General features: G+C 33.0%; 1 protein-coding gene across 2 annotated transcripts; it reads left to right on the forward strand.

Annotated features, from left to right (window-relative positions):
- Positions 1–835: 835 nt before the first annotated feature.
- On the forward strand, positions 836–9,974 carry LOC105047935 (peptidyl-prolyl cis-trans isomerase CYP38, chloroplastic). 2 transcript variants are annotated; one of them, XM_019849297.3, is made up of 7 exons: positions 836–1,214; positions 2,579–2,869; positions 4,638–4,837; positions 6,074–6,309; positions 6,519–6,661; positions 9,234–9,305; positions 9,394–9,974. In XM_019849297.3, exons 1-7 carry the CDS (start codon positions 1,026–1,028, stop codon positions 9,619–9,621), a joined length of 1,359 nt encoding a protein of 452 aa, XP_019704856.1. In that variant the 5' UTR covers positions 836–1,025; the 3' UTR covers positions 9,622–9,974. The 2 variants fall into 2 exon arrangements, with proteins under 2 accessions (XP_019704856.1, XP_010925390.1); XM_010927088.4 differs by having other exon boundaries at positions 837–1,208.
- Positions 9,975–15,206: the final 5,232 nt, after the last annotated feature.

Genomic DNA, 15,206 nt, shown 5'->3' on the forward strand with positions numbered 1-15,206 from the left:
TTCTATATCATGACATTCTAACCCCATATTATGATATCTAGGACCATATTATAACATTCTGTATACAGAAAATCATAATTTGACGCAGAATGTCGTAATATATCACAGATGTCATAATTTTCTATACTATATTATGATATCCTGCGTATAGAAAGTCATAATATGCCATAAAATATCATAATTTTTTTCACATAACAGTGACATTTTGGTCATACAAAATTTTTAAACGAAAAAATGAAACTACGGACATTAAATGCATATTGAAAAGTGATGGCTATGTAAACTAATTACATAAAGTAGTGCACTTCATCTTAGATTTTCTACAACATTCATAGTGCGCAAAGAATTTCTCTTGCTGGATGATCTGTGAAAGCGACCAAAGAATCCGTGCTCTTTATCCTTTACAGCCCTCCGGCTATCCTTGACAAAAAGCGAAAAGAGGGCCCAAAATAGGGTAGGTCCAAACCATGTGAAACTAAAATGATCATCTGTATTTCTGTTAAAACTTAGAACTGGTGCAATGTAATATTCAGCAAAACATGATAACATCTATACTTTTAATATTATTTATTTATTTATTTATTTTGGGTAATGGATGCAACATGATACTAAACTGAGACACAAACTGTTAGGATTCCAGAAAGGCACAGAAGGCCCACGGATAAAGTAAAGAAAGATAATGAAGGTTTTAGCCCAAGTACGGTATAGGCTGCAAGATAAAACACAAAAAAGTAATAGTTTCTTATGACTATATGAAACAATATTTTCTTTTATCTAGAACTATATTATCTAGAAAAATCTAAGGGATCCCATCCAAAATTCCGAATACAGTGAAAAGCTTAACGGACCTCCTGGAACGGGCAAAGCCTTTCGTCCTTCCGAACACCCTTATCCAAACCGCGGGGACGTCCAGCGGCTCTCCGATTTCCACTATCCCTTTTCAGCACTATTTTATCCTCTCTCCTCTGCGTTAACTGCAAAACCCTTGCTTCCCCAATCCGTCTCCTCTCGAAACCCTAGCTCCCATGGCGGCCCTCCTCTCCTCCCAGTCCCAATGCCGCTTCTACCCCGCCGCCCCGAGATCCTCCGTCTCGGCCAAGCGGAGCTGCTTCGATAGCCACAGGAGACCCCTCTGGTTCCGCCGCCTAGGGTTCCGGTGCTCTTCTTCTTCATCGCAGTTTCCCAAACTCGATTCCGGATGGGGAGAGGTACCGGTCGGTCCAGTTCTCTTCCAGTGTAGGCGTTTTTAGATCATTTTCCACTTATTTATATGCAAGTAGGGTTTGAAAATGGAAATATGTGCAATGTAGAGATAGATCCTGTCGGGAAGTTGTCATAATCTAAATGGATTGGATGAGTAATTCGATTAATATTCGTTTTTCTGTTACCAGATGTAGTGGGATGAGCTGCTATTATGAATCATTCTCTGGAGAAGACCAAAATGCACTTCTTTCTTATGTCATTGTCGAAATTCTTTTAAAAGAGTTCCTTCTTGTAAGAATGCTGAGGATTTGAGAGCAAATATCTCCTCTCTTTCTCTCTATCTCTCTCTCTCTCAATTTCTGTTCCATCACAATTTCCTCAGCGTAAAGATTCTTGAGCCACAAAGAGATACCTTCTTCAAGTAGGCAGTGTAATATTACAATAAAGACAGATTTTTCATATGTTGGATAATTAAAGTTCTTTGTTTCCTAACAGAAGGAAATGGGATTAGTTTTGTATGATCGTATGATGTAATCGGTGAAAATCACCTTTTACTTGTTTCATGATGGAACAGTTCCTTTAAGTAACAGACCACTTCTCATGACTTCCTTGCCTCTAATGTATTAGATTTTCCTCTGTGTTCGGTATGGCCTCTGCAGCAATGCATGGTGCTTTTCTTGACCAAGGAATCGAATGTTCTAAAAAGAGGGACAAAATTTTCGATGGGTTCGATAAGAATCCTCTCTTTTTGCCCTGTAGATGGTTGAATTAGGTGTACAATTTTGATTTCCTTTTCGTCATAAAGTTAACTTGTTTTCTCTAGTAAAATAGTTCCCTCTTTGGTAAGAATGCTGAGACTTGTATATCATTCCCCTGCCTTTTTTTTGGTTTGATAAGATAGATCTCCTGTCTGCCCGATATGGTTACTATGAACTTATATATCAATATGGTCATATTTCCTTTTAAGAAGATGGAAGTGTTTGAGATAGAAAAGTTCTTCGTGGGTCAGATGAATAATCAATTGTTTTTCATTCTTTTCTTCCAGAGTTTGTTGGTTAGATCGTACAGTTTTATTCTATATTACAAAATTTAACTTTTCCATCTCCATATTAAAATTCTTATCAGAATCGTTCCTTGAGTATGCTCTGATTTTGGAACCACTTCCCTTTATATTTTAGTACCATTAAATCATCTTGCCTTCTTTGTGCTTTACATGGATTCTTTCATGAGATAGAGGTTGAATTTCGTTCTTTCTTACTTGAGATAATAGATTAATTCTGCCCAATTCAATACCATTCTCTGGGGCAGTCACTTTTTTGTGTTTCTTTTGCTAAATGCTGAGAGCACTTTGTATATCTTTCGAATTCTTGGGCAGAAGAAGAATTCATTTCACCTAAAGGAATGTGCAATTTCCATAGCATTGGCAATTGGATTGGTCACTGGTGTTCCTACATTGGACAGGCCTGCACGTGCATCCCCCTTAGGCCCTGTGCTGCCTGATCTGTCAGTGCTAATCTCCGGACCACCTATTAAGGATCCTGGTGCCTTGTTGAGATATGCATTGCCTATCGATAACAAAGCCATTCGGGAGGTTCAAAAGCCTCTTGAGGATATCACAGACAGTCTCAAGGTCTCCGGGGTTAGAGCATTGGATTTAGTTGAGAGAGTAAGCATAACTACCAAAAGTCTCATTCTGAGATCCTATTTGCTATTCCTTATAATTTCTGCAATCACTCAGGTGATTTTTGTTTTGTAATTACTGAATTATACGTGTTACATCATGCCATATAAAAACGATGTTCTTAAATCAGTACATTGTGCTAATCTTGGCTTTGTTTTACAAACAGCACTTCACCATTTAACTTAAAAATAAAAAGCAATTAGTTTGAAAGAAGCTGATTTTCATAATGCTCAATAAAAAGTGCTTCTCACACATGCAGAGGTCAAATAGCTTCTTCTGTGAGATGCTAGAGAAACTAGTTTTCATTTCATGCTTGTACAGAGCACATTATGTTTTTATAAATATAATTGGATTTGCCACACATAAGGGCAGGAATATTGGAGATGCAAATGGATTAGACAAACTCAAGTTTAACCAACTCAACATGTACCCAAACCCCAAACTTGATTATGTTGGCCATCTCTAAGTCCTTGATCAAAACCAAAAATCTCAATGAAGTTGGACTTAAGTCTATGTTAGTTACATACAACCCAGTTCAAACCAAATAGACTGAAAACTACTTCCATCTTTGTGTTAGCAAACACCAAACAAGAGGAGCGGTTCTCTTTAAAATACTTCTATGGAGGTGCTTCATGAAAAGCGCTCTTTAAATGGCAGAAGCAAGGTAAGACATGCCCTGTTATGCCATTGCAATGATAGCATGCTGGCATATTAATTTTCTAACTGGAAAAATACCTAGCAACATTAATATTTAGACAAGAGCTGGAGGAATTCCAAACGAGTACAATGAGATTGGAGAGGTTGGCAATATTCTGTAACCTAAGATGATGACTTTCTATCACTTATTAAATTAATTGTGTACCTGGAAAAGGAACACATTTATGCTAATTTCTAATACCACTATCTATACTAGTTGAATTCTGGTGTATAATGTGGTTTAAGGACATGCTACCTTGCATGGCATGATGAGGCATCCTTGACCTCAACCCTATGGCTGTAAGTGAGTGAGACTCTAGGCAAATCAAATCATGCTCAAGATCCACTTGCATCATAAACAGGCTGAGCTTAAGCACAGCTCAACCAATTTCCATTGTAACTCGGACTTATTTTAAGGGATTGGTAGAAGCATGCGGCCAACAACACCCCTCTCCCTCCTTGAAACCAATATAATTTGGATAAATTTCAGTTGTTAGATCTTAATCTGATGACTTATTACATTTTCTGCACATAAAAAGAGTTAGGACAGACAAATATAAAAATCTTCTTTGTAAACTTACAAATAATAACTGAAATAACATACATATTCTATGTGCTATACTTATTTCATCAAGCTCAATGCGAGTAAGCTGGTCAATATCAAACTTTTCTTGTTTACTGATGAGGCAGTGTGGTACTGAGCTGAGTTTTATGCCAAACACAGGCTTATCATGAATAGCTTGGTTGTTTGACTTCTACCTCTCATAATGTTGATGAGCTAGATAATGTCTTGCCGCTTTATTTATTAGATGATGATATTCTTGCTCTAATGGCTTATCTCTTGGATGGTTACAACTTACAACTCAAATAAATAACCTCATGATGCTAGCTATATTATCTCCCACCTATTATTTATTATTTTCAGACTTAAAAAACAGTTATGCATACTTTAGCCAGGTGATGCCCTGTTAAACTGGATTGTTTTGGTCAATACATTATGCAATTACATAATAAAGAAAATTAAATAAATAATATATTTTCCTGCTTTGAACTGTAGAATGTGAGGCAGGCATCTCGTGCTCTCAGTCAGGGGAGAACTTTGATTCTGTCGAGTGTGGCTGAAGCAAAAAAAGAACATGGACAAATGTTGGTTGACAAGTTGGCCACTGGAATGGAAGAGCTCCAACGTATTGTAGAGGAACAGGATAGAGATGCAGTTGCACCAAAACAAAAGGAGCTTCTACAATATGTTGGAGAGTAAGATATTTCCATTATGTAAAATGCTCATGTTGAATTACATGGCAATTATTTCATATGCATATCAGCAAAACTAACCTTATCTCCTGATCTTGCATGTTGATGTTTTACAGTTTTCTTATATTTTTCAATTTCATGTTTACTGCATTTTGTTACCTATTCAACACCGATAGAGCAAGATTCCTAACTTTGAACCTATGCTCTGTTGAATTAGAAGAGCAAGCTTTGGCTCTAGCATCACTTAAAAGAAACATACAGACTTTAAACAAAAGATAGTAGTGAAGTATATGGTACTAACAATCGTATGTTATTCTCAAATAGCTTACACGTAAGTTTCTCCTGGAATATCAGATAATTTAAGATACTAGTATCATCTATTGAGTTGGGCCTATAGGCCACAAATGAACTATAATATTCGCAGTTTTGAGTTGCCTAAATTAAAGCCAGGGTGCCAATTCTAAATAAGCATAACATGAGGAATTAGAAAGGACTGTCACTTTTGCTTAAATTACTTCCTAGCTTAGTTACTTGACTTGTGAGTGGGTGCTGCATAGTTTTTGGATGCCAGAGTGGGAAGCTGAGCTTCAAACAAATTTAAAGGAAGAGCCCAGGAAGCAGGTGTGAGAATGAGATTATGAAGTGGGTGTGGCACCTGAGGAAGAAAATCCCATCTACTAAGTTAACAACTCATGATTGTGCTTTAATGTTTTTTACAACAACTGCAGGACCTGATGTTATCTTTGTTTATTATTTAAAACGGTAAGCATGGAGATAATGCACATTATACAATGAATAATGCCATGCTTTCAATATATGCATGAACTTAAGGTTCACGTTGTTCACATTTCCATATGATGTTGTGGCTTTTGAAGGTTGGATGGTCTAGGCATTTCTTTTTGCCTTCTCAGTCCTCTTAAGTCTGTTAACTGTATGGTTGTTTTCTTTCCTGCATTGCACTTTTCCTTATAAATATAATAGGTGTTTTTTATTTTTTTTGCACTGAAAATTCATGTGCTATTCTTATTACCATTATTTGTTTGACAGTCGCTAAAAGCACTGAACTGTATTGTACTTAATTATAAGACATCATGTGATGTTTAAATTTTCTTGGTTATCTGGGTGAAAAATACCTGACACGAGAACACTGGCATAAGCCTTCTTAAAAGGCACAGTTCTCATATATACCCTTGTCATTGACTGCAGCTGAGATCTTCCTGCGACATTGGATTTCTGCAGTGTTGAAGAGGATATGGTGGATGGTTTCCCATATGAAGTGCCAGAGGAATACCGCAGTATGCCTCTTTTAAAGGGGAGGGCAACTGTCGATATGAAGGTTAAAGTTAAGGACAATCCTAACATACAGGACTGTGTATTTCGCATAGTTCTTGATGGGTACAATGCTCCCGTGACGGCTGGCAACTTTTTAGATCTAGTGGAAAGGCACTTCTATGATGGAATGGAAATCCAAAGAGGTAGATCCTTGTCTCATTACTGAAAATGAACCCGTGTGTCTGATTCATCAATGATAATATCCAACTATGTAAAATCAGTGGCTATGTGCGATATGACATTTATCATTTTAATGTTCCTGTTCTGTATTTTTATTTCATGATGGCTGGGTACTTGTCTTATCTCTTTCTCAAGTCTGCAGTAATCAAAATTTGATATGGTTCTGCTGCAGCTGATGGCTTTGTTGTTCAAACTGGAGATCCTGTGGGACCTGCAGAAGGTTTTATTGATCCAAGTACAGAAAAAATCCGAACAATACCCCTAGAAATCATGGTTACTGGTGACAAAATGCCTATCTATGGTGCAACCTTGGAAGTAAGTTGCTTTACTTGCTTTATGAAGGAATTCTGATTCTTCATCTTAAATAACCTGGTTAGATTATTTTTTGACACTTTGAAGCCTTAAGTGTTAGCATTTTATTAATGATGGCATCTTTCAATTGCCTGGATAAATTAAAAAAAAATAAGCTGAACTTTACTGCATAGAATGTGAGGTTCCCAACCTTGACTGGACATTTTTGCTTGAGGTCTCAAGGCCCGTGACTAACAAATACACACACTGTCTTGTAGAATGCATCTGGTAAGAGGCTCTAATTCCATGCACTATGGATAGTAACAAGAGGATCATATCACTGATTAAACTAAAGAGAGCCCCTTGGTCGGAAATATAATCCCAAAGATTGGTTGATGACAAAGACTGAAGTCTCTGTTGTGGTTGCTCCAGATCAGAATTGTGAGATATTGAGTCTTGGGATGAAAAAAGGGGTTGTTGTACTTGGTATTGTCTAGGACAAACTAGCATGGTTAAAGGGATGACTGTTACGCATTGTCCCAACTCCCAACACTTAGGATGGCCTTGCTTCTTGGTAATTCACTAGGATGCTTTTTTTTATATATAAATTTTCTAATTTTGTTCCTTGTGTTTATTGTTGTTAATGGTTGTTTAAAGACTTTTGATATTTATATCATAATTTATAACTAGGGGATGTTTTTGAGGGTTTGGATTCAATCCTCAAGGAGAGGTCCTATGTCACTACATCCTCTAAATACAAGACACGACATAACTAGTAAAGCCAGAAAGAGAGGAAGAAGGGGAGAGTTAGATCATGGGCAACATAAACCTAATGCCAAACTGGTGCCAGTATTGATTTCCACACCATAAATCCAATCATGAGCTCAAAAACCTCATCTAGTCCCAAATTATGATAAACCCATCCTAAAAACTAAACAATCATTAGAAACAGTAAACAACAGTAAAGAACAAATAAAAGCAGAAAAAGGTGTCGTGGTGAGTCAATGGGATGCCAATGACCAATCCATTCCAAGTGTAGGAACGGTACTGCCCTAACCTGGTCCTTAACCAATATCAGGTCCAAGACTGGGATTTAAAACCTTGCTAATGAGCTCCCAGCCATTTGTCAAGAGAATTAAGAAGAGAATTTCTACAAGAGCATGGACACACATCCATCAAGAGAACCATGAAGACATTTCAACCAATAATGAGAGCATAAAAACTAGAAAGCATACACACACATCTTTCACGAGAACCATGAAGAGCATTTCAGCCAATAATGTGAGCATACACACATCCATCGAGAGAATAAGGAAGAGCATTTCAACCAATAATGAGAACATACACTCATATACAATTAAAAGAAATGTTTGTGGCTGGAATTCTGGTACCAGCCATTAGTTGATGGGGTTACAGCAGATCATCAAGCTCTTGGCTTGCTCAGATCTGCAACATGGATTGCGCATGCCAAAGTACAAACAGTAATAGTAGGCATTCATTTCAACAGTAATAGTAGGCATTCATTTCGTTAGGGTTTTGGTTAGCCATCAAGTATTCCTTCCTGTTCAAGTGCTCATATTGGCATCCCACATTCTTACCAATCCTCTCATGCTTGAATACTACTAGTCCATGATGACCACCCCTAGGAGCTCCAGTCATTTTTACCAATCCTCTCATGCTTGAAGGATGAGCACAACATACACGGGCATGCACGCATGCATGTGCATACACTTGTGTACATGCACGCATATTCACACTTGCGAGCGTGTACACACATGTAGCGTGTACCCACATGTATGCATGATCATGCACATGCAATTAAAGAAATCTTGATGTCAGGAAAGCTAGTACCAAACACACGCAATCAAAAATGCTACAGGAAAGCTGGTGCCAAATGTGGGTAGATGTACTTGCACACAAAGCTAAATAGAATTTCATGGCAGGAAAGCTAGAAGTACCAAATGTTAGTTGATGGGATCTGCGGTCCAAGTACAGTGATAATAACAGGCATCCATTTCATCAATTGATGAAAAAGATCTCACTCCATCTCTCTCTTTGATGAATGCAATTGTGGTCAACCATCAAGTGTACTTCCTCTGGAATCACTCATGTTGACATCACACATGCTGAGTCATAGTACGTGATGACCACCTCTGGGAGCTCAATTTATTTTGCTCTGCCAATCACCTTATGCTACCAGGCTGAGCACATCTTGCATAGCATTTGAATCTGGAATACTTTTGGCATCCTTCTGTTGGATTACTGTTAAAATGTTTTTTCTGCCTTTTCACATTAATAACATCAACCAATTCTCAGAACTGCTGTACTTCATAACTTGCTGGTTATTGGTGCCTGGCTTGTATTGTATGGTAGGTTTGAAAAGTCTGAATATCTATATAGAGGTTAAATGTAGAATTCATATCATCTTTATCCTAAGACCCATCATATGCATTAAAAAACTCTTTATGTCTGGTAAACTCATAATGGATTTCTAAAGTTGCTCTTTTAGCATGATCAGTGATATGTGGTGATTCTCATCTGTATTTAACTCAGCAGTGCATATCCTGATTCTTCATTATTTCATTGTGATTTTTAGGAACTTGGTCTATATAAAGCTCAAACCCGACTTCCATTTAATGCATTTGGAACCATGGCGATGGCTAGAGATGTAAGTCATGCAAAGATCCCCTTTGCAATAAGAAGGCTTTGTATTTGTCAGTCCTGACACCATTTCTGCATTGCTGAACTTGAAACAGGAATTTGACGACAATTCTGCTTCCAGCCAGGTCTTTTGGCTGTTAAAAGAAAGTGAACTGACACCGAGTAATGCTAATATATTGGATGGGCGGTATGCTGTGTTTGGATATGTTACCGAGAATGAGGATTATTTAGCAGATCTCAAGGTGGGAGATGTCATTGAATCCATCCAAGTTGTCTCAGGCCTCGATAACCTTGTAAACCCAAGTTACAAGATTGTAGGTTAGACTTTACTTAGAGTCCATTTTGCAGATTGGTTCTCTCAGGATCTATGCAGGCTTTGAAGCATTTTTATGGTGGACAAGCACCGGGGACTCAAATTCTTTTGAGTATTCTAAAAACATAACTGCTCAGCGGTTAATTCAAATCTTAGCAATTTATTGAATCCAGTATGTAAGCAATACCGTCATGCACATTTGCTTGTATTATCTGTTTATGAGATCCATTGAAACTACCAGAATCTAAGCACGTTGAACCAGAATTTATAATATGTTGTTGTAGCTTTTTAGCCATGTGAGTTAAGCTGTATGACAGTACGAGGAAATATGAATTATGCCATAGATCAGCCTATTCTATTTCTTATTATTGTTCACATGGTTTACATTATAGCTGAAAGATGACATTAGATTTGTGTTTGCTTGTTCTGCCAGAAAATGCACACGTAGACAGCCCTAAATAATTTTGTTTCAGTGGTTGTTTTTATTAGTTTACATCTTTATAATGGCCTGCAGCAGTATACTCCGAGTTTAGACACCGTTCACGGCTGGAACGTGTATGTGAACTTTGTACATATGCATAAAACTTAAAAAGAGGATGAGTTGTGCATGCCGAACAAAACAACAATGACGCTCTTCACAGAATGACATAACCAAACACAGGGTAGATGTTTGAAACATTCCCGGTTGTGAATTGAAACAGTTCTGGTTCTCCACCTTCTGAGCGGTAACAGAAACAGACCCAGTTAGCTAAGGAGAGAATTCTGATCTTGATTTGGCAGGGCGGTTTAACGTACGGGTAACGCGTGAGGGCCCTTGGATTCTGTCAGCTTTCCTGCGAGTCTTTTACCTAAGTAATTTTTAAAAAAAATTTATTTATAAAAATAATATAATTTTTAATTTATTTATCAAACTAATGTAAATCCTATAAAACGTCATTCAAAATGATATTTTATAATATCCATATCACCATCCCTTTTTCAAGTGGACGACGAAAAAAAAAATCAAAAATATCATTTCAAATGATATTTCTGAAAATGTCATTTGAAATTACGTTGTTGAAAACGTCATTTCAAATGACAAGTTTAATTATTAATTCTTCAAAAAAAATAAAATAAATAAATAAAAATTTTAATTTTAATTTTAATTTTTTTTAAAAATAAAAATTATAATTCTGATTCAAATAAAAATCATCATTTCAAATTAGTATCCTCATTTGAAATTATTTTTTAAAAAAATATTTTAAAAAATAAAAATTGATATAAAAAAATTAAAAATACTATAAAAAAAAGAAATAAGAAAAAAAATTGAAAAAATAAAAATTATAATTTTATATTTAAAAAAATAAAAATTTTAATTTTAATTTAAATAAAAATCATCATTTCAAATTACAATCTCCTTTTCGAATTATTTTTTTTTTAAAAATATCTCAAAAAAATACCTTAAAAAATAAAAAATACCATAAAAGAATAAAAAAATGAGAAAAAAATAAGAAAAAAAATAAAAATTATAATTTTAAATTAAAAAAAAAATAAAAATTTTAATTTTAATTCAAATAGAAAACATCATTTCAAATTACTTTCTTCATTTTAAATTAATTTTTTAAAAAAAATATCCTAAAAAAATATCTTAAAAAATTAAAAAAATAAAAAATATCATAAAAAATGAGAAAAAATAGAAAAAATATAATTTTAAATTTAAAAAAATTAAAAATTTTAATTTTAATTCAAATAAAAAACATCATTTCAAATTACTTTCACCAATTTAAATTAATTTTTTTTAAAAAATATTCCAAAAAAATATCTTAAAAATTTAAAATAATATAAAATAACATAAAAAATTGAGAAAAAAATAAAAATTATAATTTTAAATTTAAAAAAATAAAAATTCTAATTTTAATTCAAATAAAAAACATCATTTCAAATTACTTTTCATATTTCAAATTAATTTTTTTAAAAAAATATCCCAAAAAATATCTTAAAAAATTTAAAAAATAAAAAATAAAAAAATAAAAATTTTAAATTTAATTTTTAAAAAATAAAAATTTTAATTTTAATTCAAATAAAAAACATCATTTTAAATTACTTTTCTCATTTAAAATTAAATTTTTTAAATTTTTTAAATGGTGTAAAAAACATCATTTTTTAAATTTTTTTAATTTATAATGTATTTTTTTGGAATATTTTTTTAAAAAAATTAATTTGAAAAGAGGATTGTAATTTGAAATGATGATTTTTATTTGAATTAAAATTAAAATTTTTATTTTTTTTAAGTTTAGATTTATAATTTTTATTTTTTTTATTTTTTTTATTTTTTTATTATATTTTTTATTTTTTTTACATCATTTTTTTAAATATTTTTTTAAAAAGATAATTTGAAATGGGGATACTAATTTGAAATGATAATTTTTATTTGAATCAAAATTATAATTTTTATTTTTTTAAAAATTTTAAATTATAATTTTTATTTTTTTAAAAAAATTAATAATTAAACTCACTATTTGAAATAACGTCATTTCAAATGGCGTTTTCAAAAAAATCATTTCAAATGGCGTTTTCAAAAATACCATTTCAAACGATAATTTAAAACTTTTTTTTATCATCTACGTGAAAAAAAAAGTGAAAAAGAGATGGTGACGTGAATACTATAAAATATCATTTTAAATCACATTTTATAAAATTTATATTAATTTGATAAATAAATTAAAAATTATATTATTTTTATAAATAATTTTTTTTAAAATTATTTAGATAAAGGACTCGCTTTCCTACTGATATTTTGCGGTAAATCCCTGAAGAAAGAGACAAGCACTGTGTTTACATCAAAAGAACAAAAAAGCTGACGTTGACACAGGAATCAGGGAGCGCGGTCTCGAACCAAAAACAACTTCCCAAGAAGGGTTTGGGTTGTACGTTTGGCGCGGGAAAATGATTGAGTTTTTCTTCAATGGCGATATCAACCGTTGGGTCATGTCACGCATGGATCTCAAAACACTCCGATTGCTCTTCTTCATGTATCCGTATAGATCTCGTAGCGACTATTGCAATCCGATAAAAATGGCTCATGTTGCATCTTTTGCGCGAAAGAATGATGGATTTTTGTTTTTTCACCACATCAATGATCACACAGACAAGGTAGAAGGAGGTCCGACAACACATAATTTCAAAATAAAAAGTAATAAGTCCATCTGTACCAAGCCCAAAGAACGAATGTATTAAAGTAACAGTAATGTATTTTCATAATATAAGTAGCTAAATTTTTTAGAGAGTAATAAGTAAATAAACATTCTCGATTTTCTCTTTCCTTTCCGGTTGTTTTTTTTTTGGCAAAAGACTTTCTGCTGCAGCATTGCACGAATTCCCATTTTTTATTAAGGGTATGGTTGGTTACAACGAAATCCATGGACGACAAAAAAAAAAAAAAAAGGGAAGGACAAGGAAAAATTTTCAGAAAAACAGGATATAAATTTCTCAATCTATTAATTTTTTTATCAAACAAAAAAATAAAAAAAAAATTCTAAGGAAAACAAATTTTCTAAGAACCAACCTTAGTTGGTTCCTCGAGAAATCTCTCGTTGCCTGCACCAACCAACTCTTCTTGTTGAACCTCTGTATTAGGTTCAACTAGGGGGCTGATTACATGTTGTAACGTTGTAATGGTGCATAATCTCGTAAAATTCACTATATTTTATGAAGCACCTAAAAATCTTATTTTTAATGTAACAGCCTAGATGTTGATGATTCACCTCTCATTCCCTTACAAGGTCAAATTGATTGGTGGTTGGTACCAGAGATTTAAGTTCCAACAGGATGTCTTGCGGGACATTGAGATGATGTACCATCTTACGTGTTTGAACAAAACCATTCTACTAGCTTCTCAACATCCTGATCGAGATATTTTGGGACATCCTTTGTTCTAAATATCGGGATTGCATGGGACAATAGCACATCCTATTCCATAAAAAATCGAGATAACTCTATTTTATGAGATTTAAAACTTTGGTAGGTGCTTAACTTCGTTGGCAAAGGGTTTAACATTCAAAATCCATGACATTTAATGAGATTCCGTGAGTTTAACTGTGTCCATGGTGAAGTAGCGCAGGGCAAGAGCAATAGTCTAATAATGGGCCGGGCCTAAGGCCAGCTTGCCATGAGTTCCGGCCTAATTGGACATCACCAGATGCAATTATACAATACAATAGGTTTGCATAGAAATTCTTTACATGCGGTGTAATAAAAATGACATAGAGTGGACCGTCCAATCACATTAGAGTATATGATAATCACTTTTTAACATGTATTTGATGCCTACAGTACATCTTTTTATTTAAAATTTTGAATGATAAAAATATCCCTCCTCATTTTAAGAACTTATGACATCCTACGTAGATATTATGACATCCTGTGTGGATATTATGATATTCTACATTGAAATTATGACTTCTTGCACAAGATGTCGTAATTTTTTCATATGATGTCATAATTTTGATAGGGATATTTTCATTACATAAAATTTTATAAACTTTTTAATAACAAAAATATCCTTCCTTCTTTATGACATCCCATGAAAAAATTATGATATTCTGTGCTGGAAGTCATAATTTCAAATCAAAATGTCATAGTATTAATACAGGATGTCATAGTATCAATACATAATGTTATAATTTTTTAAAAAGAAAGGAATATTTTCATTATTTAAAATTTTAAACAAAAAGTAAAAACTACGAGCATTAGATATACGTTAAAAAGCGATCGCTACGTGACCCAATCAGATGGAGTAATTTGCTCTATGTCAGATTTTCTACACCACAGATAGTGTACAAAAAATTTCTCTATGTTTGCAATACTTTTTAATTACAAACTGATGAAACCAAAGAAGTAGCTTAGAAAACGTTCGAAGATTCCAAATTTATTTTATTTAAGGTCGAAGTTGGGAAGACTATAATTTATTTATTTATTTTGGTAGATTAGAAGGAGCCTTCCAATTTTGAGGGTTCTCCGATTAGCATCGGAAGTAGCAAGGAATGATTTTACCCAAGAGCGCTCTCGATGGTATTTTGAAATCTTTGAATATTGCATACTATAGTAATAAAATCAAGATTAAATATATTTTAAGTATTTATTTAAATATTTAATATTTTAAAATATTTATATAATAATAGTAAAATAATATACATGTATTATATAGATGTCAGAGGTGGTATTCCGTGTTGACACGTAAGATTATAGGATAATGTTCCACAATGTCACGTATCAAATTTTATTTTTTTATTTTTTATATTTTTTTAAAATAAAAAATATAAATATAAATAATATGATAATTTTTTTTATCTATATAATAATTAGTAAATAATATATAGATATTAGGAGTGGCATTCCGTATTGATACGTAAGATTATAGGATAATCTTCAATAATACTATAGATTAAATTTTATTATTTTTAATTTTTAATAAAAAATAATAATATAAATAATATAATAAAAAAATAATATCAAATACAATAACCTTATGACTTGGAAGGCTGCTTTTGAAAAAAAGGCTCTTAGAAAAATTTTTAATTTTATTATAAAATTAATCAATAAAATTAATTTTTAATA

Source organism: Elaeis guineensis, chromosome 2, assembly GCF_000442705.2.
Source record: "Elaeis guineensis isolate ETL-2024a chromosome 2, EG11, whole genome shotgun sequence".
Classification (NCBI taxonomy): domain Eukaryota; kingdom Viridiplantae; phylum Streptophyta; class Magnoliopsida; order Arecales; family Arecaceae; genus Elaeis; species Elaeis guineensis.

What these genes read in the sequence shown, in the direction of transcription:
- LOC105047935 (XM_019849297.3), top strand. Translation starts at nt 1,026, where the DNA reads ATGGCGGCCCTCCTCTCCTCCCAGTCCCAATGCCGCTTCTACCCCGCC. An exon ending in CATTGGATTTAGTTGAGAGA is followed by an intron (nt 2,870 to 4,637) that starts GTAAGCATAACT and finishes TTTGAACTGTAG; the next exon opens with AATGTGAGGCAGGCATCTCG. An exon ending in CTTCTACAATATGTTGGAGA is followed by an intron (nt 4,838 to 6,073) that starts GTAAGATATTTC and finishes GGATTTCTGCAG; the next exon opens with TGTTGAAGAGGATATGGTGG.